The sequence below is a fragment of the Rhipicephalus microplus genome, chromosome X, assembly GCF_043290135.1.
Source record: "Rhipicephalus microplus isolate Deutch F79 chromosome X, USDA_Rmic, whole genome shotgun sequence".
Classification (NCBI taxonomy): domain Eukaryota; kingdom Metazoa; phylum Arthropoda; class Arachnida; order Ixodida; family Ixodidae; genus Rhipicephalus; species Rhipicephalus microplus.
In genome coordinates this window covers 151,648,499-151,674,390 of record NC_134710.1, presented here as the reverse complement: position 1 = coordinate 151,674,390, position 25,892 = coordinate 151,648,499, and the positions used below count along the sequence as shown (strand labels likewise).

The 25,892-nt window shown below is 45.5% G+C and overlaps 1 protein-coding gene across 7 annotated transcripts in view; it reads left to right on the top strand.

The window, feature by feature from the left end:
* LOC119177035 (serine/threonine-protein phosphatase 4 regulatory subunit 1) overlaps positions 1-25,892 on the top strand; it is a 148,846-nt gene that overhangs the window by 109,550 nt on the left and 13,404 nt on the right. For 5 of the 7 annotated variants that reach the window (XM_075878006.1, XM_075878008.1, XM_075878007.1 and 2 more), the window contains 4 exons: positions 4,144-4,253; positions 9,751-9,936; positions 11,029-11,291; positions 17,226-17,346. In XM_075878006.1, coding sequence (XP_075734121.1) covers positions 4,144-4,253; positions 9,751-9,936; positions 11,029-11,291; positions 17,226-17,346 — 680 coding nt within the window. Of the gene's footprint in view, positions 1-4,143; positions 4,254-9,750; positions 9,937-11,028; positions 11,292-17,225; positions 17,347-24,771; positions 24,934-25,892 lie in introns of all 7 variants that reach the window. The other 2 variants (XR_012887053.1, XM_075878011.1) reach the window with 2 other exon arrangements.

The following is a 25,892-nucleotide window of genomic DNA, read 5'->3' as shown; positions in this document are numbered from 1 at the left end:
CCTTTGATGTTGTAAGGTTTAATATGTATGAATTTTGGGTAAGTCTGGTCACTTGATCAGCATTGCGTGCTTAGTAAAAACCACTGAACTTTTTTTATTGTGTTGCCCAGCCGTGGTGGTCTAGTGGCTAAGGTACTCGGCTGCCGATCCTCAGGTCGCGGGATCGAATCCCGGCTGCGGCGGCTGCATTCCCGATTGAGGCGTGATTGTTGTAGGTCTGTGTGCTGAGATTTAAGTGCACCTAAGAGAACCCCAGGTGATCAAAATCTCCGGAGCCCTCCACTACGGCGCGTTGTCTCTCATAATTATATGGTAGTTTTGGGACATTAATCCCCACATATCAATCAACTTTTTTATTGTGTTTACCAGAATGCAAAAATTTTAATCACCAGTGATGTGTGGCCTGAGAAATTGCTCTAAAACTAAATTTTGATGTTCCAAACACACCTTTTGCTGCTACAAAGCTGCGCCAAAACTCTTTTTACTGCTCCAAAGCTGCTCCAAAACTGCATTATTCCTGCTCCCAAAGCTGCTCCAAATTATTGAAGCCTGCTTCCACCCCTGCACGAAAAAAGTCATTGTTTTGATATTTCACTGGAGTGAAATTTCACCTATAAACCAGAAAATTCGGGGAGATCTGATTATTTTGACTCCCTTTGGTCTAAGCAAGTGTGTGCCTTGAACTAAGACTCATTCAGATGTTTCTGGCCGCACGCTGAGCGAACTTGTTTTTGTGTGCATAACACGCACAAAATATTAAAAAAAATTTGTATCTGAAAACTTTGGGTGCAGGTTATATGAAAATTTCTGTGGACAAGTAGGCTTCACGGCATGCCTGACCAGTATTGCAAGGATAATATGTGGGTGCTTTTTTTTATTTCTCATGCGGTGAATGAGTGTGCCAAAGCTTCAGTAGCAGGGTTTGTACAGGCCCTTGAAACTTTTGAAAACCCTTGAATTTGAAAAATGCACTTTCAAGGCACTTGAAAGCCCTGGAATTTTTTACCATCCTTGAAAATCCTTGAATTACCTAAGCAGTTCACTTTCATATCGACATTGCGACCTCCTAAATGTGGTACATTGGTGTGTGAACCTGTCAAACTCCCCATTTCTGAAGCAGTAATGCGGCGTGGGTGCACACCATCCCATTTCGCAAAATTGCATGTGAAAAAAAAAAAAAAGATGGTTTGTGACGAGGGTGAAGCAGTGAATGTGATAGCAAGAAATTAGAATGTCACGCGAAGAAGGCCAAGTAACCCCATACATCAGCGCACGGCTCAAGCACGAAGGACGCACGAAAAGAAAGTGCACAGGACGAGTGCTGATGAACAGCTGTTATAGCTTGATACTGGAAGCGTGCTGCTAAAACAAACCAAGAACGGTGCTAGAAAAGAACACACATGTATCCACAGGATGAGTGTAAATTAACTAGAGTTACTGTATATGCTACCTTTAGGTAGCAGAGTTGCGCCACTGTTTTCTGAGCGCTGCCTGCTCCGCCTAATGGAGTTCAGCACCCATATTCGCCGAGCGCCATCACGTGGTCATAGGTGGTTCATTTGCACCGTGGAGAAGCCAACGATACGCGATTTCCGGGTAGATTAAGCGGGGTTGACAACGGCTGTTGTCATTCTCTCCGTGCTTCTTTGGTAATGTAGCCATGCTGCTTGTTGGCCACGAGAAATGCGGTAGCAATTGCATTCTGTGTTGAATTGTATTACGTAGAGCCCATGCGATTAAATGGGGGTGCAGCAGGTGTTGCTATACAAAGATTAGTGTTCAGTCGGAAGGAGTAAACGCTTGGCTATTGTTGTCGGCAGGATTTTCTCTTAGGGGTGCAAACCACTGTTGCATTGCTGCTTAGGGAGAGCGAGAGCACTGGTATTGCTTGGGTGAGGGCAAGTGCTGTGTTGGCTTGAGGGGGGGCAAGGGCCCTGTTTCCACTTCTCTGCTGACGCCCATGCGCCTGGCTTTTTTTTTTTTTTTTTTTGTAATCTGTCCGCAGCACTGCAAAACTTGCTCTATTTGTATTAACCACAGATGCAGTCGTGAATACGTTATACATGCAGAGTTGGGCAGCGTGTGTCAGCTGCATACGTCCAAATTATATAGTCTGTGTTAAAACTCTAAAAATAAAGGGAGAATTTAAACTAGAATTATTTGAATCGGCAAGGTGTTGCTGCTAGTGCGTGAATTGAATGCAGCTTCTAAACCTTAAGCGAAAAGAATGTTGGACACGACAGGGTTATTGAATGACGATTCACATCAATTGTCATGAGCAGCGATTGTAATACGATCGTAATACGAGATGCGAGCTTAACGCGGGCATTGCACGGCCACTCTTTCTCGCTATCCAGCTCGATTCAGTTGAAGACTAGAAAGTTTTACCTGGTTAACTCGCACAGTTAACGAATGAGCCCAACGCAATGAAAATATTCCGTCCCTTGCTCAATAGCGACCAAGAGTGAAAAATAATTTTATATATGTAAAGGGGAAAAACAGTGCAAAAGAAGCCGAAGCTAATGTGTGGCCTACTATACATATGTACCACTGGTTCAGTGAGCTGAAGAACGTTTTTTCATTATTACTTACCAAAAACGTAAACATAAAATCAAGGCTTAAAGAGCAACTGAGTTTGTCTCGTACCTTAATAAAAAATATAAGAAAAGAAAGCAAAAAATAAAAATAAAAAAATAAAGCAATGCTATAAGCGCTAGCGCTGCTCCTACGTGGGTGGTGAGTGGCTTTCCCGCAAGACATTTAAACCCAAGATGGCGTACTTTGGCGCAACTTAACCACTGTCAGAGTTGTTACTTCTTGGTTGTTGAGCAACGTGCTAAGAGTGTCAACTGTGCACAAGCCCGCATTCTTGATGGGGTCGCACTACCCTGCCGCGGTGGTCTAGTGGCTAAGGTGCTCGGCTGCTGACCCGCAGGTCCTAAATTCGGGCTTAAATTCGGGCCTAAATTCGAATGTTTCGAACACATTTCTTAATTGCGGTAGGTGATACGAACTTTAATACGCAAACCGTCAAACAAAGGCCGAGCGCAGCGTACTCGAAGCTTCGCAAGTGCGCATGCGGCCGGTGCATGCATTGCCTTCTGCAGTGCGTCTGATTGTTGTTGCCACGACCGCTATGGATGAAACCATGGTCGTTCTTGACACCATCATGTATGGCGACGACGTGACAGAACCTTGAAAGTGTGCGCGCATTCAACGCTCAACCAGTCAAACCAACGCTACTTCCAACAAACTCTGTGGACTGAACTGCAGCAGATGCGATTGTAATTTTGAAGGTGCGTGTGCAGCCAAGCACACGGGGATTAAAAAGGAACTACCGTTTGCCGCAACCATCGAGCATAAAACCGCGGTCACGGTAACGCAATAGCGATCTACGAGCTTCAAGGCCACCCGGCTAATGCAGCGGTAGATTAAAGACATTAAATACGTAAAAAAAGAAAGGGCCAGACTCGTTTTGGCGTTCCTGTGAAAAGAATCTAGTAGTGAGCAAAGCTTTGACTCGCGCTTTTTCGGCAGCCAGCTGTGTCCCAGGAAGACATACACAAGTTGTTTTGACGGAAATAGATTCTGCTAGTTGCATTGTTCTTTGTGACTTTCACCTTAGTGGGAAACCCTACCCTCGTGTGTTCGGCCACTCCAATTCACTATAAGACTGCAAGGCTGATGTTGGTGCTTGCAATTCAGACCCCCCCCCCCCATTTCCTCTTTTTTTTCACAATGTTTTTTGTTCAAGTTTTTTTGGTGCCGACAAAAAAAATAAGAGCAAATAATTTAGGCCCCTTCCCCCCACCCTCCTCTCTTGTCGCGGAAATCTCCTGAATTCGGAATCCTTGAACTTGGCAGGTATTCAGTGGGGTGACAGTTAGGCTTTCTTTTCTGGGAGTCTACACAGCCAACACAGCCCAAACGTGCGAGACTACTGTTCACATCGTTATGTTTCTGTTATTTCCAGTACTGCACAGTAAGATTGCTACAGTTTTTTAATATTAGTGGACCTATGAAACTACCTCGTTTTTTTTTTTAATGAAAGGTATCGTGTATAGAAAGTTTCCTATCAATGTACATATTTTTTCATAATGTTTTTGTATTGATGCACGCAATAATGGAAGTTGTTTCTTCCAGGTGTGCACAAAGTACGGATGAGCAACTCAAAAGAGATGGCAGGCAGTGAAAGCAAGCTGCTTTCGATATCTCACAACACTCGTTCTGATAGCTGGTCTGCACATGAACAAGTAAGGTGTTTTCTGTCTTTGCATGATTAAAAATATGTAGAGTTTATTTAGAAACAAATTTGGCAACCGTTTATGTGGACGTTGAAAATTTGAACATGCTCGTTTATTTGTACACCTTTGTAGCACCACCATTCATCCCATTGAAGTAATGTAAACTCGTGACCAAAAATTCAAACGCCCCACAGTGCACAGTTTGATTTTTCAGACACCGGCTGGCTGATCAAGTATGACGTCGAACTCTAGGACCACATTGTTTACAATTTTTTGTTACCTTGCAAGCACTGAATAGCTGCACTCCCTATGTCTGGTGATCGTGCCAGTGTTAAGACGGGAGGTGCGGGTCGAAGACGCGCAATTCTTCGTTGAAAAAAAAATATATATTCTGTCTTTTGTTGTGTTTTGCATTCCTCCAAGCCTTCTCCTTAATCGGCCCACTTCAGCAGGCGCCTGCCTTACCGAAAATACAACAACAACAAAAAAATCTTTTCCCAACTGCATTCTGGTGTGGCGACTGTGCCTTTGAAGTCACGTGGTATGATTGGAGCCCTGCTACTGGTTGCGGGCATTCCGATGCGCAGCTGGAGGAGAGCGCTTTTTCTTCATTTTCCTGCTTTTGCTGAGACATTGACGGACACAGTCGCCTAGGTTACTTTTTTTTCCTGGCTAGAGATGAGAGTTTCATTCACGGAAGTTCTTGACAAGGCATTAAAGCACAAGGGAAGATGCCCCAAACGCAAGCGGAGAGCTTCGGTGATGGTAGGTTCGTGTGCTGCTAGGCCTAGCCGCGGCAGTTACGCACCTGATTTGGATTGTTTGTACTTCATTTATGGTGTCGATGACTTGGTCAGTGCTTTAGAGCGAAAGACAAACATGTTCGATGACGAAAGAAAGAGTCAGGAGGAACGTGGAAGCACATTTATTTGTGAAACCGATGCGATGCACAACCTCGTCAGCGGCGCAGTATGCCCCAGCTGGGGGCAGTACGAGCTGTCTGTTCGAGAATTTGCAGGTAGACGTTAAGGACTGACATTGTTTTGGCACTTTATTGGCAAAATGATGCATATGCTGAAACTCTTGTTTCATCCAAGTACACATCAAGCCGAGTGTATCAGTCATGCAGTAGAAGTGAGGAGACGTGTGAACAGGACAGCTTAGCCGTGAACGTGTGCCTCAGCGTGTGCGATCGGCGGCGGACACGAGCAGCTTCTGTGGTTTTGTGCATCCTTGGTGTTTCAAAACCAGTGCACCTCAAGACTTTCACTGCCATTGGCAAAAAAATGGACGCTTCTCCCAAAAACCTCGCGCAAGCCAGAAAGTAAGGGCCTTTGGCCTCCGGCCACTGTGCCGCAAAAAAGGCCAGTCTGGAGCAGGCAGCTCGCAGAGACTGTGAGGGTCCAACATATGGTGCTGGGTCATTCTGAGGCTGTGAACTCTTTCTGGATAACCATTTTCTATTAATTTAATGCAGATTGGTTGAAGAGTATATTATTAAATTTTCAGACATGTTTTTCTCAGTTCTTTGTTTTGCTGCATTTTTAGTTTCTGCACTATTTGTGCACTTCTTGCAGTCAGAACTTAATGAAACTTAGCACGCTTAAAGTTCAACATGTTTTGAATATAAAGAAACAACTTTCAGAGGTCTCCATAAGCACACAGTCAATCCCGGATATATCGAATTCGAGGGGGATCGCTAAATAGTTTGATATATTGAGAATTCGAATTACAGAATATCCATATTTAAGGCCTAAATTGAATTTTGGGCCTCGGAAATCGTTACAAGAGCTGACATAACGATTCGCTCAAAAACAAGGTGCAAACTGCAGGTTACCCCACTTTATTTAGTCCGTAAACTTGTTTTGCTTCTTGCACGCCGCCAAGTTTCAGTCATCCTTAATATCATTAAAGATTTTCAAATAAACGAACTTCGCTCCTTTGGCCACAACGTTAGTTGTCGCAGAACGCTGATGCAAGCTTTGTAGCGAAGCAAAAGCTTGGTTAGCGGTGGAAGCGAAGGCGCTGGCACATTCATAACCGCACGGCTACATTTCCGCGTGACTTGCAACGGCAGCCAAAATTTCAGCATCGATGCAGTCAGAAACATAATCTGTACCGATGAAGTCACTACTGCCAGAGATGGTGCCCGGAAACACTGATAAGTCGCGGAATTCACTGAGGCATTGTACACAGTGTTCAGCGGCTGGACGCACCCAAAGTCAACACCTGGCCCGCAAGGAACGTTTATGACAGTGTTTTACTTGACCTTGCTCCAAGCACCAGTAATAATTTTTATCGCTACGTGCGGGTTAACGTTCAATTCAACTCTCGAATGAGGATTTATTAGGAACGATGCGAGAAGGGCACAAGTTGCAAAAGATGCAACGCCGAGTTCGCCGGAGTTCTCAATGTCGACATGTTGGCGATATCGATGTCACTGTGGCTTTGTAGCTGGCAGCCGCTGCTTTTAGCGACATTGATGCAAAACGATAAAAAAAAGCATAGTTTCCGAGCCATGCGTTCTGAAAACAAAAACACTTAAAAAATATGTGACAAGGTTGCACATCTTGAAGACCATGTTTTTCAGGCTCGCATGCCATTGTGCGCTAACAAACAAGGAAGGGAGTGCGAACCACTTGTGAACGCACTGAGATCGCCGAGTCATTTCGCAATCTCTTTCAGTGCCCTCGGCAATCGGTCTTTTGGAAAACACTATGCCCGTGCGGTAAGACCTGCAGATTTCGCATCAAACGTATCGATGTACATACACACGAGTGCCGCGCAACGAACCAGATCAGCGCGATAAAATGACATCGTTTTTTTTTTCGTCGCCTGCGCGCAAAAAAAAAAAAGATCGTAAATTGTTAGAACGTGGCCTAAAGTTGATCAATATTTGCTAGGAAAAATGCACTTTCTGGGCTTCGGCGCGGCGCAGCGTTCGATATATAGGATGTCCCGCTGTGCGGGAGTTCAATATACGGGTGCATCGGACCCATACTTTTGCATTGAAAATTCAAGGGGATATAGTCAATAATTTTATATATCTGAGTTTCAGATCAGCGCGATAAAATGACAACGTTTTTTTTTTTCGTCGCCTGCGCGCAAAAAAAAAAAAGATCGTAAATTGTTAGAACGTGGCCTAAAGTTGATCAATATTTGCTAGGAAAAATGCACTTTCTGGGCTTCGGCGCGGCGCAGCGTTCGATATATAGGATGTCCCGCTGTGCGGGAGTTCAATATACGGGTGCATCGGACCCATACTTTTGCATTGAAAATTCAAGGGGATATAGTCAATAATTTTATATATCTGAGTTTGATATATTTGGGATCGACTGTATTCAGCTAGATAATTTCAAAAGCTTGTACCTTGGGTATGGGAAAGCTGAAACTTGCCATTATAATTTTTCTCTAGGCCAGCACAAGTATGTTACAGAACATTTCTTTGCTTTATTGAATTCCTCAATTCATTAGGAGCAACATTTGCTATTTTTTAGTGCTTTCTTGAGCTCACTATCGTCGCCTAAGCTTGCACAATTATGCATATTTTTTTTTTCAATGTATGGTTAAAAAAAACTGAATGAACTATGAAAAAAAATGAAAGCAGATTTTAAACGAGGAGATCGAACTATATAAAGAAACCCCAAAAATAATCTCCGCTTTCTTCGCCATTGTGAGCTTCTTGTAGCTACTGCGTTGGCCGCATTTCTTTGGTAGTCCTGGCGGCACAGAAACGAGTGATGTTGAAGCCATTTCAGCAGCTGGCATGCCGAAGAAACACTCAAGAGAGCGAGACGCTGAGCGTGAGAGGTTTATCAGGCCTACTCGCAGAAGCACCTGACAGTGCTTGTGCCAACACGCTAGGAAAAAGGCCTCACCGAGTCAAAAGTCCACTCCCTACTTAACATGGCTTGGCCACAGTAGGCATTCAATGACCATGTCCATTCGTAGCTAGTTTAACATTTCAGTGCTGCCAACATAGCAAACGTATTGTAAACAGCACTGAGAGCTTGTCATGGCACACGCGCCGCACTCGATCAGAGTCTGAAAAATCGAAGGACACGTGGGTTGTGTCCAAATTTTCGGTCGTAATTTTTCGTTAGGATCAATGGGGCAAGTGGTAAGGCCGCGATGGTGTCCGAATAAACAAGCATGACCTCATTTTCAGCGTCCGAACGAATTGTCGGCGACTGTACTGTATCTAAATACAGTAGCATCTCAATGATACGATTACGCTTTTTGCAAATTATGCAATAATACGAGTTCTAAAGACGTTTTGGATGGACTACCTTATCCAAAATGCACCGTGATTCGGTGTAATACAAGCGGTTTCTCCAGCCACCACTGATGGATGATACTTATGTGCAATTGACTGCTACATGCCAACGGCTTGTCTGTGGGAGGAAGGCCCGTTCACTCTTGGCCTCGAGGTGAGTGAAAGTGGCAAAATTAGCCAGAGTTGTTCTGTATTTAGTGGCTCTAAAAACACGCTGCGAGGCCGACGCGAAAAAAAATCGGATCGTTTCGAGATCAATTTTCTCGCCAAGCAAAAGCAGATTGCCTTTTTGCAGTTGCTTTGCAGCCATGTGATGTAAACAACCAGCCACTAATTCAATATAGCAGCAAAAGGTGTCGGTGGTGGATTGCATGGGCACTATTGCGGACTACTCGTGCAGCACACCAAAGCTCACGGCCTTGACAAGGACATATTCATTCTGAGCCTGGTTTAGAATACGATCGCTGAAAATGCTGAAAGTAGAAGGTGCAGCAGCAGCAAGTCGCCATGACGGCGTATCTTTCGAAACAACGTTTTTAAAGGTGCAAGCTGCGTTTTTTCAGTGCTTTGCATGCATAACGAGAACTCCTTACGAACTTCGCTCAGGAAACGGGCAAAATGGAATGAATTCTCAAGCGTCGGTGGTGGCATGTACGAGGGGTAAAACAAATGTGAGCATTTGAGACAGGTGCGGATGTGGTTTTCGGTTTTTCGTCCGCTTTGGCGTTTTCGCTCGAATTCTTTAGTGTGAATTCTCCTGGGCAGATTTTTTCGTGTCCACTTTGCGGCGCAGTTTTCTCGCCGCTTAAGGGACGAAGCGAGTGAATTTACAATAGATTTGACTGCTTTCGCTCTCTTTGATATCAAGTGTGAACGGGCCGCACCAGCAGCATATAATAGTTTTGTTCATCATCAATCAATACCAGCTTTAACTTGTTTTTAGTCCAAACGAATCGCGTGATATGAATATTTTGCGTACTCCCTTCAAATTCATGTCATTGAGATTCTACTGTACCATGCTCACATTTTCTAATCCTCTTATTTCTACTTGGGCATACAGGTGTGTCTTATACCCAATTGTCTGTTCTATCGGTGCCTCATATGTAGAAGTTCAGCTGTATCGAACTAGTGAGGACAGCATTCTGCTTAACATACAGACATTTTAAAACTTATGTATTAACTAAAACTTGCGGTAGTGTGAGATTTTATGTTTCACTTCCTGCATTCTAGGACATAGTACCTGTGCTGTTGCTGGAGCGGTATCAGACAATGACTGATCCTAATTTGGCTCAGAATTTGGACTCTGAAATAGGACGACACTGTGCCCATAGCCTACCTGCTGTGGCACTTACCCTTGGGCGCCAGTACTGGCCTTGCCTGCGGACCACCTACCGCTGTTTAGTGTCTGATGTGCAGGTTTGTGCAAGCTTTTTCTTCCTACATGTTGAAAATCTGACTTCAATTCACTTGAACCTCATTCATGCCATGAGTTCTTAAAATCCCCGTGCTATATCTCTGGCTTTCAAGGCAAATGCCCAGGCTGAATATGGTATAAAAGTCTATCTGTTATAAAGACTGCGTTTAGGTGCACTAACATTTTTTTCATACTGCCCTTTGAAAGACATGATTGCAGAAAAATATGGCACATATTGAAAAAGAATCAATACAGGCCTCCTAAAGAACTAGAGGCATGTGCTTGTGGAAGCACCCCTCCAGTTTAATCATGACTTGTAGAAGCAGGCCTCCAGTTTAACCGTGACAAAGATATACTAGATCTGCAAGTGCTGCACACTGGTGGGCAAATAGAGCAAGCTCACTCAACATCAACCCCTTTTTAAGGGGGCATAATGGTTGTGAGAAATAAAAAGAGATGGGAGCATCGAGCTTTACTGTCGGCTTTCACAGAGCTAATGCCGTTCTCTACAGCTACGTCCTCTTATAATAAGCATATTAGGCCTTGGAATGAAAAAAGCCATAAATACAATGACAGATAATCGCAGTTGATTTTTGTAGCATGAAGTTTAGTTGTGCACCTCAACCTGCAGACACTTCAATGTGCCACAAAAGGTCTTCAGGTTGGTCAGCGATTCCTAATTCCACGCGGTTAAGCGATGCCTTTACTGATCAGTGTCAGAGCAAAGGTGAGATGACAGCCGCTGATGAACATACCATTGTTACTGACAACCTTATTTCTATAAGCATCTTGAGTGAGTTTGGCTGCATGTGTATCGCTATCTTGAGCATACTAAGTGCTTCTAATAGACAATCATGCCAAGGTTTCATTCGCAACTTTGCTGCCGCATTGTGCGAGACCATATTCATGTGTCATTCGTTTATAGAGACGTTTATATTTTTTGATCGTCAACAATACATGCCATAGTTTTTTTTTTTTCAAATCTTGTGGCATGTCGTTCAGGGGCGTTATTTTGAAATTGCGAAAATGATATGTGGTGCTCCAACTGTGAGCCCATTCTAGTTGCTCATCTTAAACCTTCTTTTTTAATGCAGTGGAAGGTGCGGTACATTGTGGCATCCTGTTTGCATGAGCTAGCCACTATCCTGGGCCCAGAAATTGCTTCACGGGACTTGGTGCCAAGCTTTGAAGGCTTTATACGAGATGTGGATGAAGTGAGAGCTGGCCTGCTTGAGCGGCTTGCACAATTCTTGCGTGGCTTGAGTAGAGGAGACCAGCGCCGCTCACTGCCTTTGTTGGCAGACTTCCTCTGCATGGATAACAGTCGGAACTGGCGCTTTCGATCCACTCTAGCAAGGTGTGTTAGTTTTGAGTGTTTTTAATCCCTGATTCACCAGGACAGATCCTTTTAATTCAGTATTTCGGCTGTCCTGCAATTTAATTACTGGACAGTGTTTTTTGCTACTTTAGTCTCTCCTGTTGTCCCAATGTTTGTTGGCTGGCAGAGTTGGTTGTGATTAGGGGTTTATATGTGTTATTGTAATTATAGTTCTCCAATTTATTGGAAAAGCAGAAACAATGCTGCTAGCGACATCTGATGTACAGTCTAACTACAAACATGCGAAGCTAGTACGGAATTGGCCCAAAATGTTTACACGAAGAGGATGGTGGACGTGAAATTGTCAACTTGAGAAGTGAAGTGAAATTTTTTCACTTCAAGGCTGAGTGCCTGACAAAGGCCTTGGCTCCCTTGTACAGCATAACATAAACGAAGACGCATGATTGCAGAGTTAGCGGCATTTTCCAGTACAACACAATGCTGCTATTAAGCATGTAATGTAGACTAAATAAAAAGCATTCTAAAAAACACAAACTGATACAAAATACAAATTACCTAAAGCATGAATGACATTCAAGTAAATATTTCTTTGTTTGCTTTTTCAATAATTTTAATGCAACATCAAAATAAACATTCACCGACAATAGCCACAGTTACCTGCCAATTTAAATTTTGTTTTCCATACCGTATTTACTCGCGTAATGATCGCACCCCTAAATTTTGTCGTCTAAATTCTTGTTTTTTTCCCGCCGCATAATGATCGCACCCTGAACTTGCCGCATTGACATGTCATGTGCCAAGCCTAGTTGAACGCGCCTATCATTGTTTTTGTGATCTGAAAGCGAGCATCACTATGCTAATGCCGTAAATTTACTGAATTAAATGAAAGCATTCCTTATTTAGATGAAAGAAACTGTTTTGACGCGCGTGACGTACTCACAACCTCCATAACTGACGGAAAAAAAAAAATGCGGCGGCTTCGCTCTGTCAGCCGCCATGTTTGTTTTGACATCCTGCACTGTTGCAGCGGCGGCCGCCTGGTGGTCCACTTGTGTTCATCCCGCAGCAATGTTTTTTTTTTTCCTGAGACCACTTTTTTTTTGTGTGTGTGTGCTTTGTGATCGCCTGTCGAAGCGCCGTTTCGCCATGGGGTGGTATGCGAGCTTTACTGCCGCGTTCAAGCTTAAGGCGCTTGACTACGCGCTAGAGCATGGCAACCGCGCCGCCGGCAGACATTTCGGTATCGACAAAATCCGGATCCGAAATTGGAAAAAACAGCGCGACATGCTCATGGCTACTAAAAGCACGCGATGGGCTTTCCGCGTACCCAAATCTGGCAAGTTCTCCGACATTGAAAAAGCAGTCCTCGAATACGTGAAGGACATACGCAAGGACAGTTATGCAGTGTCATTAGGCATGATACAAACGTAGGCGTGCACAGTTTCCTCGGATACTGGGAATAGCCAGAAAGGACTTCTGCGCCAGTTCCGGCTGGACGACACGCTTTATGCGGCGGACTGAACTGTCGCTGGCATTTCCAACGTGCTTGACGGAACGAAAGATGACCCTCTGTGGGACGGGGAAGACACTGCCGGTTCCAACAGGGAATGGTGCGGCGACGACACTGACACCAGTGATGCTTCGGAATCTGAATGAACGTTAGGGGCGGGGTCAGAGAGGTAAAAAATAAAGGGGCATTGTTCTTTGCATGTAACTTCTGCGTAATGCGTGCATTTTATTACAAAGGTAAGCCTTAATTTACTTTTATTTTTGGTTATGTTCATGATAGCTATCGTAAGAATTCTGATTAGGGACTTTTTTTTGCGTTTACAGGGCTCAGAATATTTTTTTCACAGAAAATTTACCCCGCGTAATGATCGTATCCCGAAGTTGGAGTCAGTTTTTTGGAAAAAAAAAAAAAAGAAAAGGTGCGATCGTTATGCGAGTATATACGGTAGTTTGTGCACGTCTTGGGGACCCGGTGGATTTGTTTTGGAAAGTGGTACGCATCGTTATACAAAGTAAGGTTGTGAGTGAGTAATTCATTGCTCTTAATATACTGCAACAGTTGAAAGGGGTAGACTTGGTTCGCTTTAAGCAAATATTGAGTATGCAACAATGACGTGGAAAAATCGTTGGGTCTGCCACGTTACCCATGAATGCACCGCAAAGCTCTTTCAAGGTACTGGTAGTTTTTGATAGTTGGTAGGCGTAGTTGTTCCCCATTCGAGAATACATACAAGGTAGCATACACATGCGCATAATACATCTGCAGTCTCAATTACACGGTTACCAGACAAGCGACTTGGTAGAGACAGCCAACACTTCTACATATTTCAGGTGCTAATTTTGACACGTGTGTTCCAGGAAAGGTTCTGGTGGAACCTGACACCAAGAAATTTAAGGCAATCAACTTCATGTATTCTTACGCATACAAATTGAGTATTGGCCTTATAAGAATCAGCAGTATTAATTGACCTAAAAATAATGTGCCTAGTTTTCAATAAATTAAACGAAAACATGCTGTATTATAGCCATAACAACAGGTTTTTTAAATGCCTGTTTATCGTAGCCTCCACTTGTACAAGAGATGTGGCTATAAAAAATATGTTCGTGTCATCCGCATACATAATTACGTCATGAGAGCCTGGTAGTTAAGTAATGTCATGAACCCTAACCAGTCTAGGTATATACCTTTAACTGACTGCTCTCTGGGCTGCGCTAAACAGGGGCGGCCACTCCTGTGAAAGGTGTATAGGTTCGTAGGTTCTGGATGAAATTTTTAACGCAACTTTCAACGCCTATGTACAGTGGAATCTTGATGATACGATCACGGCTAATACGAATTTCCGGATGATACGGATTTTTCTGTGGTCCCTGCCGAGCCCGCGTCGTTTGATACGAGTGAACGCCGCCCCACTGACGGCCGCGAAATAGAACAGCGCTGAGTCGCGCGCCGGTTTGGCATTTTGCCAACGATGCCTGCCAGCAGCGCGTGGCGGCCTCCAACATCGGCACGCAGCGTGCGCAATATCGGAGACCTCAGAGACCACTTGCGTCCTTTGATTTCGGTTTAGGTTTAGAGATGGCGCTGGCCACGGTTTCCTTTCTCCCTCTCTTTTTCGGTGCGGCGGCGCGGACGCGACGACGCGGGGGACTGGGCGGGGCAAGGCACAACGAGTTTGGAGCGGTGACGCTTTTGTTGCTGTTGTGCTTTTCTCTTTCTCTGCGTGGCATTGGACGGAGTGGCTGCAGTGTTGTGCTTCGGGCCGCGTTCTTTGTGTTTGCGCCAATTTGCCTAGTCGCAACGAGCTATGTCTCGCAAGCGAAAAGCGTTCTCCTTTAAGGAGAAATTAGACATCCTTCGAAAGGTCGATGAGGATCCTAAGAGAAAGCGGACGGAGTTGGCTAAGGAGCTAGGCCTTGCAACGTCAACACTGAGCACAGTTGTTGGACAGCGAGTGACCATAATGAAAAACGTGCTTTCGTTCAGCGTAAACGCAAAGCAAGTGAAGGCCACTCAGCACGTGAAACTTGAAGAGACTCTCCTGACTTGGTTTAAAGAAGTAGCCGCAGCTGGCGTAAATATCGATGGCAAAGTTTTGCGGGAGAAAGCCGACGAGTTTGCACTTGCTCTGCACATCGACGGATTTCAGGCCTCAGGTGGGTGGCTGCAGCGCTTTAAGACTAGGCACACTCTCGTTTACAAAAGCGTCTGCGGCGAAGCGAAAAAAGCTGACGAGGCAGTTGTCAGCAACTGGTTAGAGAAGCTGCTGTCACTCATTGCAGAGTATGAGCCTGCAGAGGAGGCAAAAAAAAGCAAAGAGCGTATTACTGTGCTCTTGTGCTGTAACGTCGACGGATCGGAAAAGCTTAAGCTGACCTTAGTGTGAAAGTTCCAGAAGCCCCGGTGCTTCAAGCGCGAGAGTCATTTGCCGTGCGTCTATCGCGCAAACAAAAAGGCGTAGATGATGGCGGCATTGTTTGAAGAGTTTCTGTCGCTCCTTGACAGGAGGATGGCTTGTAAGAATCGGAAAATTCTTCTTTTTCTTGACGAGCGCGCCGCCCACCCGAGGCAAGTAACGCTTCAGAACGTCAAACTCGTCTTTTTACCCGCAAACATGACGACGCACCTGCAACCCCTTGACGCTGGGATTATTAAGAATGTGAAGCACCATTTTAAGAGCCTTCTTGGCGTCGCCTACTCGCAAAAATTGATCGAAAGGAGGAAAGTGACCTGAGAATAAGCCCCTTGGACGCCATCCATTTTATAGCTATGGCATGGGATCGGGTAACTCCGACTACCGTAGCGAACTGCTTCGGCAAATGCGGCTTCTTCGGGAGTCCAGGAGAGGTGCCCCCAGAGCCGGAAGATCCTACATTGAGGACTGGGAATAGCTCAACGTCGAGTGCACATCGGATGATTTTTGCACGGCAGATGACAATCTCGCCACCTGTGGTGCGCGCACGGTCGAAGATATTGTTGAGGAGGCCACGTGCGAGGCTGTCGATTCCACCAATGATGGCGACGACGTGGGCGACGGCGAAGGACCACTACCGGCGGCTGAAACGCTGCACGCGCTCGACATTCTGGGGCGCGCTGTGGCCGTGGATGAAGTCGGCGACAACACGTGCACGCGTTTTTATGCTTTCGAACAAAGTCTGCTAGGTGACCTGGCGAAGAAAAAGAGGCAGAAGGACATCGGAGACTTCTTCATCAAGAAATAAATGCTTTTTATGTACTTGTGCCTGGATGAGTTCACGTCTGACTCTTTGTTAATTTAGCTTGTTTTATTTGTTTCGATGATACGAATTTCGGCTAATACAAATATTTTTCGTGACCCCGTGAGATTAGTATCATCGAGATTCTACTGTATACATTTTTAGCTACAATGCAGTGTAGCCTCATTACAGTGGATCTGCTTACAACAGACATTCGGATACTACATATCGATGTGTGATGTTATCTTGATCTTCTTATCTGTACTATTGATCGAGATTTGTTTGCAACGTACCCGGGAACAATGGAACTGCTGTTTTGAAAGAGTGAGGAAGAAGTCGCTAGTGTGATTGTGCATTACACAACAGTAATGACATTGTGTCCAGCTCTAGTTTGTATTTTCTTTCCAGTCCCCGTTATTGTCGCGCTAATATTCATTATAGATAGACATTCGATCTTACAGATAACAGGTTAATGTGGTGGGTAGCATAAATTTTCTCCAAAAGAGTGCCCCCCCCCCCCCTCACCAGCTAGTCCATGTGTAGATATGGAAGCGATGGGTTTCGTAGCACCTGAGTCCTTGAATTATTTTCTGGTCACGAAACTCCACCTGTAGTTTCATACTGAGACAAAAGCTGCCACTAGGAATGCCGCTGTCAATGAGGGGTCTTTCGTCATGCACGCTTCTTTTGGCTGAATGCTGTGCTGGTTTGAGGCAATGGTGTATCTAGCACCAAACTTAAATAATTCAACTACCACTCATACTTCATCTAGCATACAATGTGGCTGTCGCATATACGTGGGAACATAGCAAGGTGTTGCCATAGAGTTATGGAGGAGTGCCGTGACCAGGAAAGCATTGAAGGGCTCTGGTATCGCCACGCCCTTTGAATTTGGCCAGGAAGTTTTAAAGGCCTTACTCGAGAGTGTTGCTCTGTTATTATCCAGACAGTGTTGTTGCAAATGTGTCTAGTTCCTTATGAAACTATTCTTGAACCCCTTTATAAAAGAAAGGGACTCGCACCAGGGAGCAATCATTGTCTTTTATATGAGGTCTCTTATTAAGCAGGGTACACGCTATCATTCATATACGCACTCAAGTGTGTCTTATACTCAGTTCTCTCTTACATCAGTGCCTCTTATGAAGGGGTTCAACTGTAGGCTTGTACAAGACTGTAGTCTCTCTGAAAGCCGGAGAGCCAGTAACTGTGGTGTTACTCATTATTGTGCAGGCAGCTGAAGGAGATCGCTGCGCTATACTGCCCATTGGATATTCATCAGTACCTAGTCCCCATTGTCAACGAGTTACTGGCGGATAAAGTGGCTGAAGTGCGCCTCACAAGTATTGATGCTGTAAGTCTGGTTCGTGGCTGATGTATTCTTGCAAAAGTAAATTTAACACCATAGACTAGCTTTAAACGCCAATGATCTGACGCATCAGTAATTTAGTGGAAACCACTTATAACAAGTGCATGGAGGAAAACCCATGCAATACAATCATGCCTTGTACGAATGTCAGGATACGAATTTGCCTCTGGTCCTGGCTAAGGCTCATTAGTGTGCAATGTATTGGAGTACAGTTGTGGTCAACTTATTTTTGCCCTGTGACGTTTGATGCAAACGTACGCAACGGCAAGGTTAACGACATATTTTAGCTGCGAAACAGCACATACATGGAGCAAAGAAACACACGACAGGATGGGCAGCACTTCCAACTGAATTAGACTGAATGTGAACCTAAAAATAAATACAGTAAAAGCTCGTTAACTCGGATCTCGCAGGACCAGTGAAAATGTCCGAGGTAACCGAATTCTGGATTATTGAATGAACATCAAAACGAAAGGAAAATGTACTCGGCACAGACAAACCTTTATTTTATGAAAAACTGCGTCAACTTAGCCTGCCTCATCATCGGAATTAGTGCTAGAACAATCTTCTTCAACCCCATGTGGTGGTGGTGTGCACGCTCGCTGTCGCAAGAACTGATGCAGAACTCCGCGAGGACAGCGAGTGCTTTGTCAGCCTCCTGCTCGATGCGTTGTCGCGTCAGCTCATCTTGAATGTCTTCATCGGAACAGTGAACTTCATCGATTTACCAAGTCCCGTACTAGTCACCGGCGACCCGCGGACGCCTTGGGAAGCCTCAGCTTGTAGGCGGCTATGTCACATGTACGTGATCCAAAAGTCCCGAACCAGCCCGAGTGGCCTCGGGCCATCTGCACATGTGATGCCCTCTGCATGCGCTGTGGCGTCTGCTATGCAGTCAGTTGTCCAAGGCTGTGACCAACATTAATAGATACCTATTTGCGTTGTGATGCAACTTACTGTAAGTGAACTACTCGAGTGTGCACACATCGTAGACCCGCGCGGTCATTCCACCGCTGTTTCTCTAAGCAAGTATACCGTATTTACTCGCAGAATCCTTGCACTTTTTTTTGCGGAAAACCGATGCAAAGTTGGGGGGTGCGAGAATTACGCGGGGAAAAATTTCCACGAAAACGTACAGAGCAAAAAAAGAAAAAAAGAAGTGGCCACAAATTGGGGTTCTCACACCAGCAACAGCAATCTTTTAGATGTACTAATTAAAATTTACCTCAACAATAAAAGCACACGTTCAACACAAGGCAAGATTTATTTGAGACACAAAAAGTGCAAGAAAATTGTCGAGAATTAGGATACAGTGGAATTTCGATTATACAACTTTCAGGGGACCACGCAAAATCGTTAATAACCCGGGCGTCGTATAATCGAAAACCCAAGAATATAGACACTGATGGTCATTGTTGCCCCACAACAGTTGTCACATAATGCGTAAGAAAGTCTGCGGCACAATTCTACGCTGCCACCAACCACGCATTTTATCGGAGGTGTGAACAAATCTTTATTCTCACCTTTTAAAAAAATCTGATTTTTTTTCTGCGAGTTTGCCCAGCCACGATGCATCAGCTTTCTTTCGAGAGCTGCGACATCTGGCAGCAAGTCGCCGATTTCGTCGCGTGCGCAAGCAAACCGCCCAATGTTGTCGACGTAGCACAACACGTCCGCGTACGTCGGAACAGACGCACTAGCCTCTGCATTGTCTACCATCTCTTCCTCGGCGGAAGTTCTCGCACTGTCAGGACGCACAGTTTCGATAATGTTATCCAGCGACACTGCACTGCACACTGCAACGTCGTCGTCGGCACCAACATAGTCCGCGAAGGATCCAGGCAGCTCCAGGTTGCCGAACTCTGGTTCGTCGTCAACAGGCACTGCAGCTTCACTGGTAGAACAAGCACCACTTCTATTAAAGCCGCAGTGCCTGAAGCAGTTGACAATGGTTTCTGGCGTGATTGGGTCTCATGCACTAGCAATGTAGTGCGTTGCATCAAGCACAGAAAGCTTCTTATTCAACTGCTTGCATTCCATGCCCGCCAGCCGACGCTGCACCAGAAACTTCCGATATTTTTGCTTCATGCACTTGGTGATGCCGGCGTCAAGTGGCTGCAGCTGGCTAGTGCAGTTGGGAAGCAGAAATGTAACTTTCACATTTCTCAAATGCGACGTATCTAATGGATGACATGGCGCATTGTCAAGCAAAAGAATTTTTGTTTTTAGCCCCCGTTTTTGAATCCAGCTCCTGCAGATATTTTCAACATAGCAGCCGTCATCCAGGCTTTCCGGTTGAACATGTACTGGCATGGCAGCATTTTCAAATTCTTGAAGCAGCGCGGCTTCGCAAACTTGCCGATCACAAGGGCAGGAAGCTCTTCTGAGCCGTCTTCATTAGTGCAAAGCAATACAGTAAGACGCACTTTGCTTCGCTTACCCCCGTGACAGCTCTCTCCTTTGAATATTATAAAATAATCCAGTTTCGTCCGCGTTGAACACGTCGGATGGCTTGTATTGCCGTATCAATTCCGGCAGCAATGCAGTCCACTTTTCGACAGTGTCGGAGTTGACTGACGAGCTCTCTCCACAGCAGCGGCTGTACACAACTCCACTGCGTTTTTACAGCGATCCAACCAGCCATTGGAGGCTTTAAAGTCATCAATGCCGCAGCGCAATGCAACTGTCTCCGCCTTCTCCTTCAAAATTGCACCATCCACGGCAATTCCTGAACTGCGGGCCTGACGCATCCGCTCAACGAGGGCCGTCTCCATGGCAGCATATTTGCCATCTTTCACGGCCTTCCTGTTCAGACCGAACTTTGCCGCATTTAGTAGAATGCTGTCCTTCTTTGCGAGGATCGTTTTCAGCGACGACTTGGGAATATTCAGGTCGTGGGCAATGCTGGCCTTTGTTGCTGCGCTCCGCTTCTCCACCTCCTCGATTATGCGAAGCTTTTCTCCAAGCGTCAGCGGTTTTCGGATCCGTGACGTTGCGAGACGCAGCACTCGTAACCAAGTATTCGAAAGCTCCCTCGCACACCAATGTCCGAATACTGAAAATTTTGCACGTAGACGCAGCAGCTGCGGCGCACAACCTACCGATGAGGCAAACACGTGAAGGAATGGCTGAAAGGCAACAAGGCAGTGGGCCCATTCGATTTTTGCAAGCGCTTACGTCTGCACAAGCTTCGACCAATCGCGAGGCGCTAAAACTCCCCAGCCCTCTGGTAGCTAGACTGCAGCTAGTTCTGGTTCTCGCGGCTGTCCCAAACGTAGACAGGCTCAACAATCGCCGTTCAACACGTCCAGTACGACGATGCGAAATCTAGTGAAAGTTATCGCATACTAAAAAGCGAGCTCGAAATTATCTGCCATGTTACCTGCTCACAGCTCTCACTACAAAACCACGCAAAAGAAGGCAGAAAACAAAACAAAAAAGGCCCCAACGGAAGTGCGCAGTGCAATGCGACTTAGCAAAACGAATGCGCTCCGGCTGGCTCTGAAGAACGTTGGCTCTGGCTAGCTATAGCCGACAGCGTGTCGAAAAATTGAAGAGGCCCTGTGGTGGCAGCGGTGGCAGAGCGGATAGTGTGCTAGAACGTGCGGAGGAACGAACTCAGTTCCTCGGTTTCCCGACTTTTTTTCATCCGGCCGCAGTGTGCTTGCGTGGCAGCCTGCGTGCGTCATCGTAGGTTTTTTTTTATCTCGGACAGTCCAGCTAAGCGTCGTACGAGGTGGGGCCAGCGTAAAATTGCGTCGTAGAATTGAGGTTTTCAGTACATTAGTTCTTTGGGGGTTTTGCCGGGACCAAGCCAATTCGTCGTAAAACGCGTGTCGTCGTAGGACTGGGGGACGTATAATCGAAGTTCCACTGTACCACACGCAAAGCTTGTGGGCGTGGCAGTAGCGTTCGTTGCTTGACAGGAGCCCTCAAAAGGTAAGCCTAGGACGTAAGTATTGGGCTGATAACTGTTTAACAGAATCATCCGCAGTTTCCTTCTGAAAAGTAGTTTATCATCAACCCCAGTTTTAGGCACACGGCAGGCACAACGCCTCTTGGTGGCTTTCAGCTGCCGTCACCAGTAGCGAACACAAAACACGTATGCTCCGAAAGGCCTACTGGCAGCCCTGTTGCCGTTGCTTACATCGTGATCTATAACTTTCAACTTGAAAGCAGCCTGGTAGCTTCAGTATCGCTCCATAACGTGACAAGATTACCGACACAACATACAAAACACGCCGCAATGCACACTAGCCACTTTGGCTTGGCTTGGATTGGATTGAATATCCGTGCAATAATAGTATGCTTGATGCTTAAGAGATGGCGCCAGATGGCGTGCGCTATCATCATCAGTGGTTGGAACGAGCAGACGACATGATTGTGGCAGTTTTTGGTGGTGCTATAATTACTCTAGGGAAAAAAAAATTGTATTTTTGATGGGCGATGTGGGGGGTGGGAGAGTTATGCGATTGCGAGGATTATGCGAGTAAATACGGTAATGCATGTTTGCCCTACCATCAGGAATACGCACATGCTCGACATGGCTCAGGACACCGATGACAAGAACTGAGTGCTCAAACAATGCGAAATCTAGAAACATGCAAAGAGCAGGCAAAAAAAGCAAAGATAGAGCAAGAGCACGTTAAAAATTTCCTGTGTCTAACCGCACAGGCATGGGCAATGCGCTGTCGTTTGCAGCTGCTCGAAAAAAATTGTTCAACCAGTCCCAGGCCGCCAGGCACGTGTAAAATGAACATGCGTACAAGTGGTCCCGGACCAGTGGGTGGAGCTTCCGGTTGGTCCCCAAGAAAAATGAATGCAGCGAGTGATTCGCATCCACTTCAAGCACTTCCGATAATATGTCCTCATCAGTCAGCAAACCAGCAATGGCCACACCATCATCAACACGCACAAACACAGCTTGAGAACGTAACGATGGTTTCTATGTCAAAGCACCTACTTGCCCATTAGTCAACTCTTTTGATGTACCTGAGCTGCACACGCCATGCGCGAAGTCGTAACACAAAGAAATCAGCAGCGTAGGCATCGTGGGCTATTTAAGTAGTGGCGACTGCGCAAACTGTCCAGTCGTCCGCGCATGCGACGCCATGGGCGGCGCATTTCGCAGACACTGGATGCACTGGCGACCCAAGCGCTTCTGCAGGGTATTGACTAGCGCCACCTGGCCACTCCCCCCCCCCCCCTCTCATTCACTATCATCATGATCATATTCTGCTGCTGTTCCTTCGGTTTCGGTTTCTCCAAAACTTCTGTTTTACTGACGTAACCGACGGCCAAGCCGAGCCGGTTACTGAAAGCATGAAGTCCCGATAGCCCTCTCTGGAATCGTCTTGAGTTAACTGGTGCGTGTCTGAATACCTCCAAATTAACGAGCATTTGACACCATTGAAATATACAGTTTTGCCGGGACCACGCCGCATGCCCGAGTTTATGAGATCCAAATAAACGAGCTATTACTATATATACACACACACGCAAAATACACTCATGCGCATTCTCAACACAACCTTAGGCCATCCAGCTATCGAACAATCCATTTTCTGATGCATGTGTCACTGATCTATCGTTGATACAATTTTCTTTTACCTTTTATTTTTATGTACTCTCAAACTTCTATATAATGAACCTGGATATAACGAATTATTGGTTATAACGAAGTGAAGAGTACTCTTGCATTGTACATAACGCTAGGTATATACCTTTATAATGAATTTTTCTGTATAACAAACCTATTTTGTATATGTGCTATTTTATGTATGTGCATTTGGCGGGTCGAATATGTAATTAAGCCCTTTTATATGTGGGTAAGAACATACGATGCAGTGGATATTGCCAACTTCGAGTTTACAGAAAAAATGACGACGGCAAAAACCCATTGAGTGTGTCCATACTATCATTGCAATAAACTTTTTGCACCATCACCCAACAACGGCATGACGAGCGTATTGCTTATCTGTTTTTCGTGTGGTTCTCATTTTAGCTATGGTGCTTTAATGACCCGCGCATAAGTTCTTAAAATTCATTTTTAAAAAGTGGTATTGGACAGGTGGCAAAAACTTAATCGAAAAATAAAATAAAAAATAAACCCTGCAGGGTTACCAGCCCCGCACAGGCCACCCCGACGTTTAGTGTTGTGAGGCGTAGCCTTTCCACCTCTGCCCGGGCCCGCTGGATTCCCCACAGTTGGTCGCGCAGATCTGAGCTAGTCAGCGCACTTAGCCAACGCTCCTCGAGAAGGTCCGGTTTTATATTGTCCTCACGGTATAATGCTGTGACCTGTGTGCATTGCCATAGAATATGTGCCATATCTGCATGTTCGTGCTTGCAAAGGGTACAGCTTGTTTGTGGGTATTGTCTGGAATTTGCTCTGTTCAGGTGTACTGGCAGAGTTCGTGGAGGTCCTTGAAATCCTTGAAAATTCTTGAATTTCAAAAATGCATTTTCAAGGCCCTTGAAACTCCTGGAATTTTTTTGCCATCCTTGAAAATCCTTGAATTTCCTGAGCAGTGCACTCTCATATCGACATCACGACCTCCTAAATGTGGTACATCGGTCTAAGTCAGCTATGCTACTATGTACCTGCACAACTCGGTCCCCACAAACATGAACTGAAAATTGTCCATATCAAAAAGGCGACAAATTATATAGCGTGTATAAGTTAATCTGTGTGGGTGTATCGTGCTTATTGGAGCTATAATTAAAGCTTGCAGCAAAGAGCGCGCAAGCTGCAAATATTGTGGCACGACCCGTTTGAGGCCTGACTACACATGTGCGTTGAAGCCCATCAGCGCGTAGCTTTCAGACATGAGATCGTGCTTTCTCCCTATGGAGAGGGTGCGAGAAGTTATAAAGACTATGCTCTTTTTTTTATAAATGTGATATCCTTATATTATAAGTACAATAAAATTGGTCATTTTTCAAAATTTTAGGGTGAAAAATTTCAATTTCCCATGCCGCTTTGAGTCCTTGAAAAATTTGTAACAGGTCCTGGAAAGTCCTTGAATATTCTTGAATTTTCGCTTTGTAAACCTGTACGAACCCTGCCTGGATTTGAAAAGGTTCTGGTTTGCAATCTTCGCCAATCTGTTTTTTGAAATCTGTCTAGCTGTTTGTGTGTTGGCAGATATTTTTTTCGTCGCTTATAGTGTGCCAATATGTCATGATACGTGACCAGTCTGTCTCTGTCGTCTTGTATCGCATATTCATATATTCATTATTGTCGTCATCTTTATCGTCCCCATCGCCTCCACCAGAGTCGTCCCCCTTCTGTGGTCAGTGCGGGGGGCCCGGTTGTTGCTGTCCGAGCCGTGGTGGGTTAGTTCTCGCGCGGTTCAGTGGGCCTTCTCGTTGAGGTTTTGAGGGATGGTCGTGTCTTTGATGTTTAAGGTTCCGGAGCTTCTTGTTGGACACTTTGTCGGGACCTGGAGCTGACTTGGTCTTGACAGTCTGCAGGACTGCCCTGATTTCTTGCTGTGAAAGGTCTCTGTCAAGATCTTCGTTGCAAGAGCCCAAGTATTCCTGGTGTTCGACTGCCGGGGGTCTGCCGAGGTAGAGTTTGACGATTTCATCACCCATCTGATGGATGTTCCCTTTATACCTGTGTCTTATCCTGGTCATTTCCGTTTTCACCGCCGTTTTGGTGACCGATGGGTCCAGCAGGTGCTTGAGGATTTTTCATGTCTTGCCTGTGTTTATGTTGCCGTCCATGGCGTCGCACACTTCGTCCCATTCCTGATGGCATAGCTGGGTACAGTGTGTTTTGATGTGCTTGTTTAGTTCGGCGAGTTTTCTCCTTAGATTTTGATTGTGTTTTTGTCTATGCAGCCGTTTCTGAATAGATTTTTTGGCTTCGACCAGGTGTGCCAGCCTGCTGTCTATCCACATTTAGAGGCTTCCGCCACACTCATCTTTCTCATCTCGTCGAGCCAACCAGTCGTCCCATTCCATTTCTGTTGTGGCTTTTTCTACGTCTCGTAGAAGTTCCCTGCTTTATTTATTCTTCGATGTGTTTGATGGGTCCCTGTTCTTTCTCGTTTCTGCTTTTGCGAATTTGTCCCAATCTACACGCCTGATCACCCGTTTGCAATTCCTGGTAGGAGGATTGCCCAGAGCGATGCTGAGGATCCTGTGATCACTCCCCATGTCTTCAAAGGTGTTTTCCCACGTGATTTGCCTGGTGTTCTTGCAGAGGGTCGAGTCCGGCGTGGTGTCCCTGTGAGGACCTACACCGATTCTGGTGTGCGAGGCTGGCTCATTCAGAATGGCTAGGCCAGCCTTTTCGATGAGGTGGCAAGGTTTTTTTCTTTCATCGATGAGTGCCCTTATCCCCAGTGCGTGTGTGGAACGTTAAAACCACCTCCGATGACAAGTCGGTTGTCGTCTGCAATGTTCATCGTTTCGTTAATTAGTTCTTCAAAATTATGTGTTAGGCCCTTTTTAGACGGGCTGCTGGGTACGTTTACGACAAAAGTGCTGCTCTCCTTTTTGCTGCGCGGCATGACTTCTAT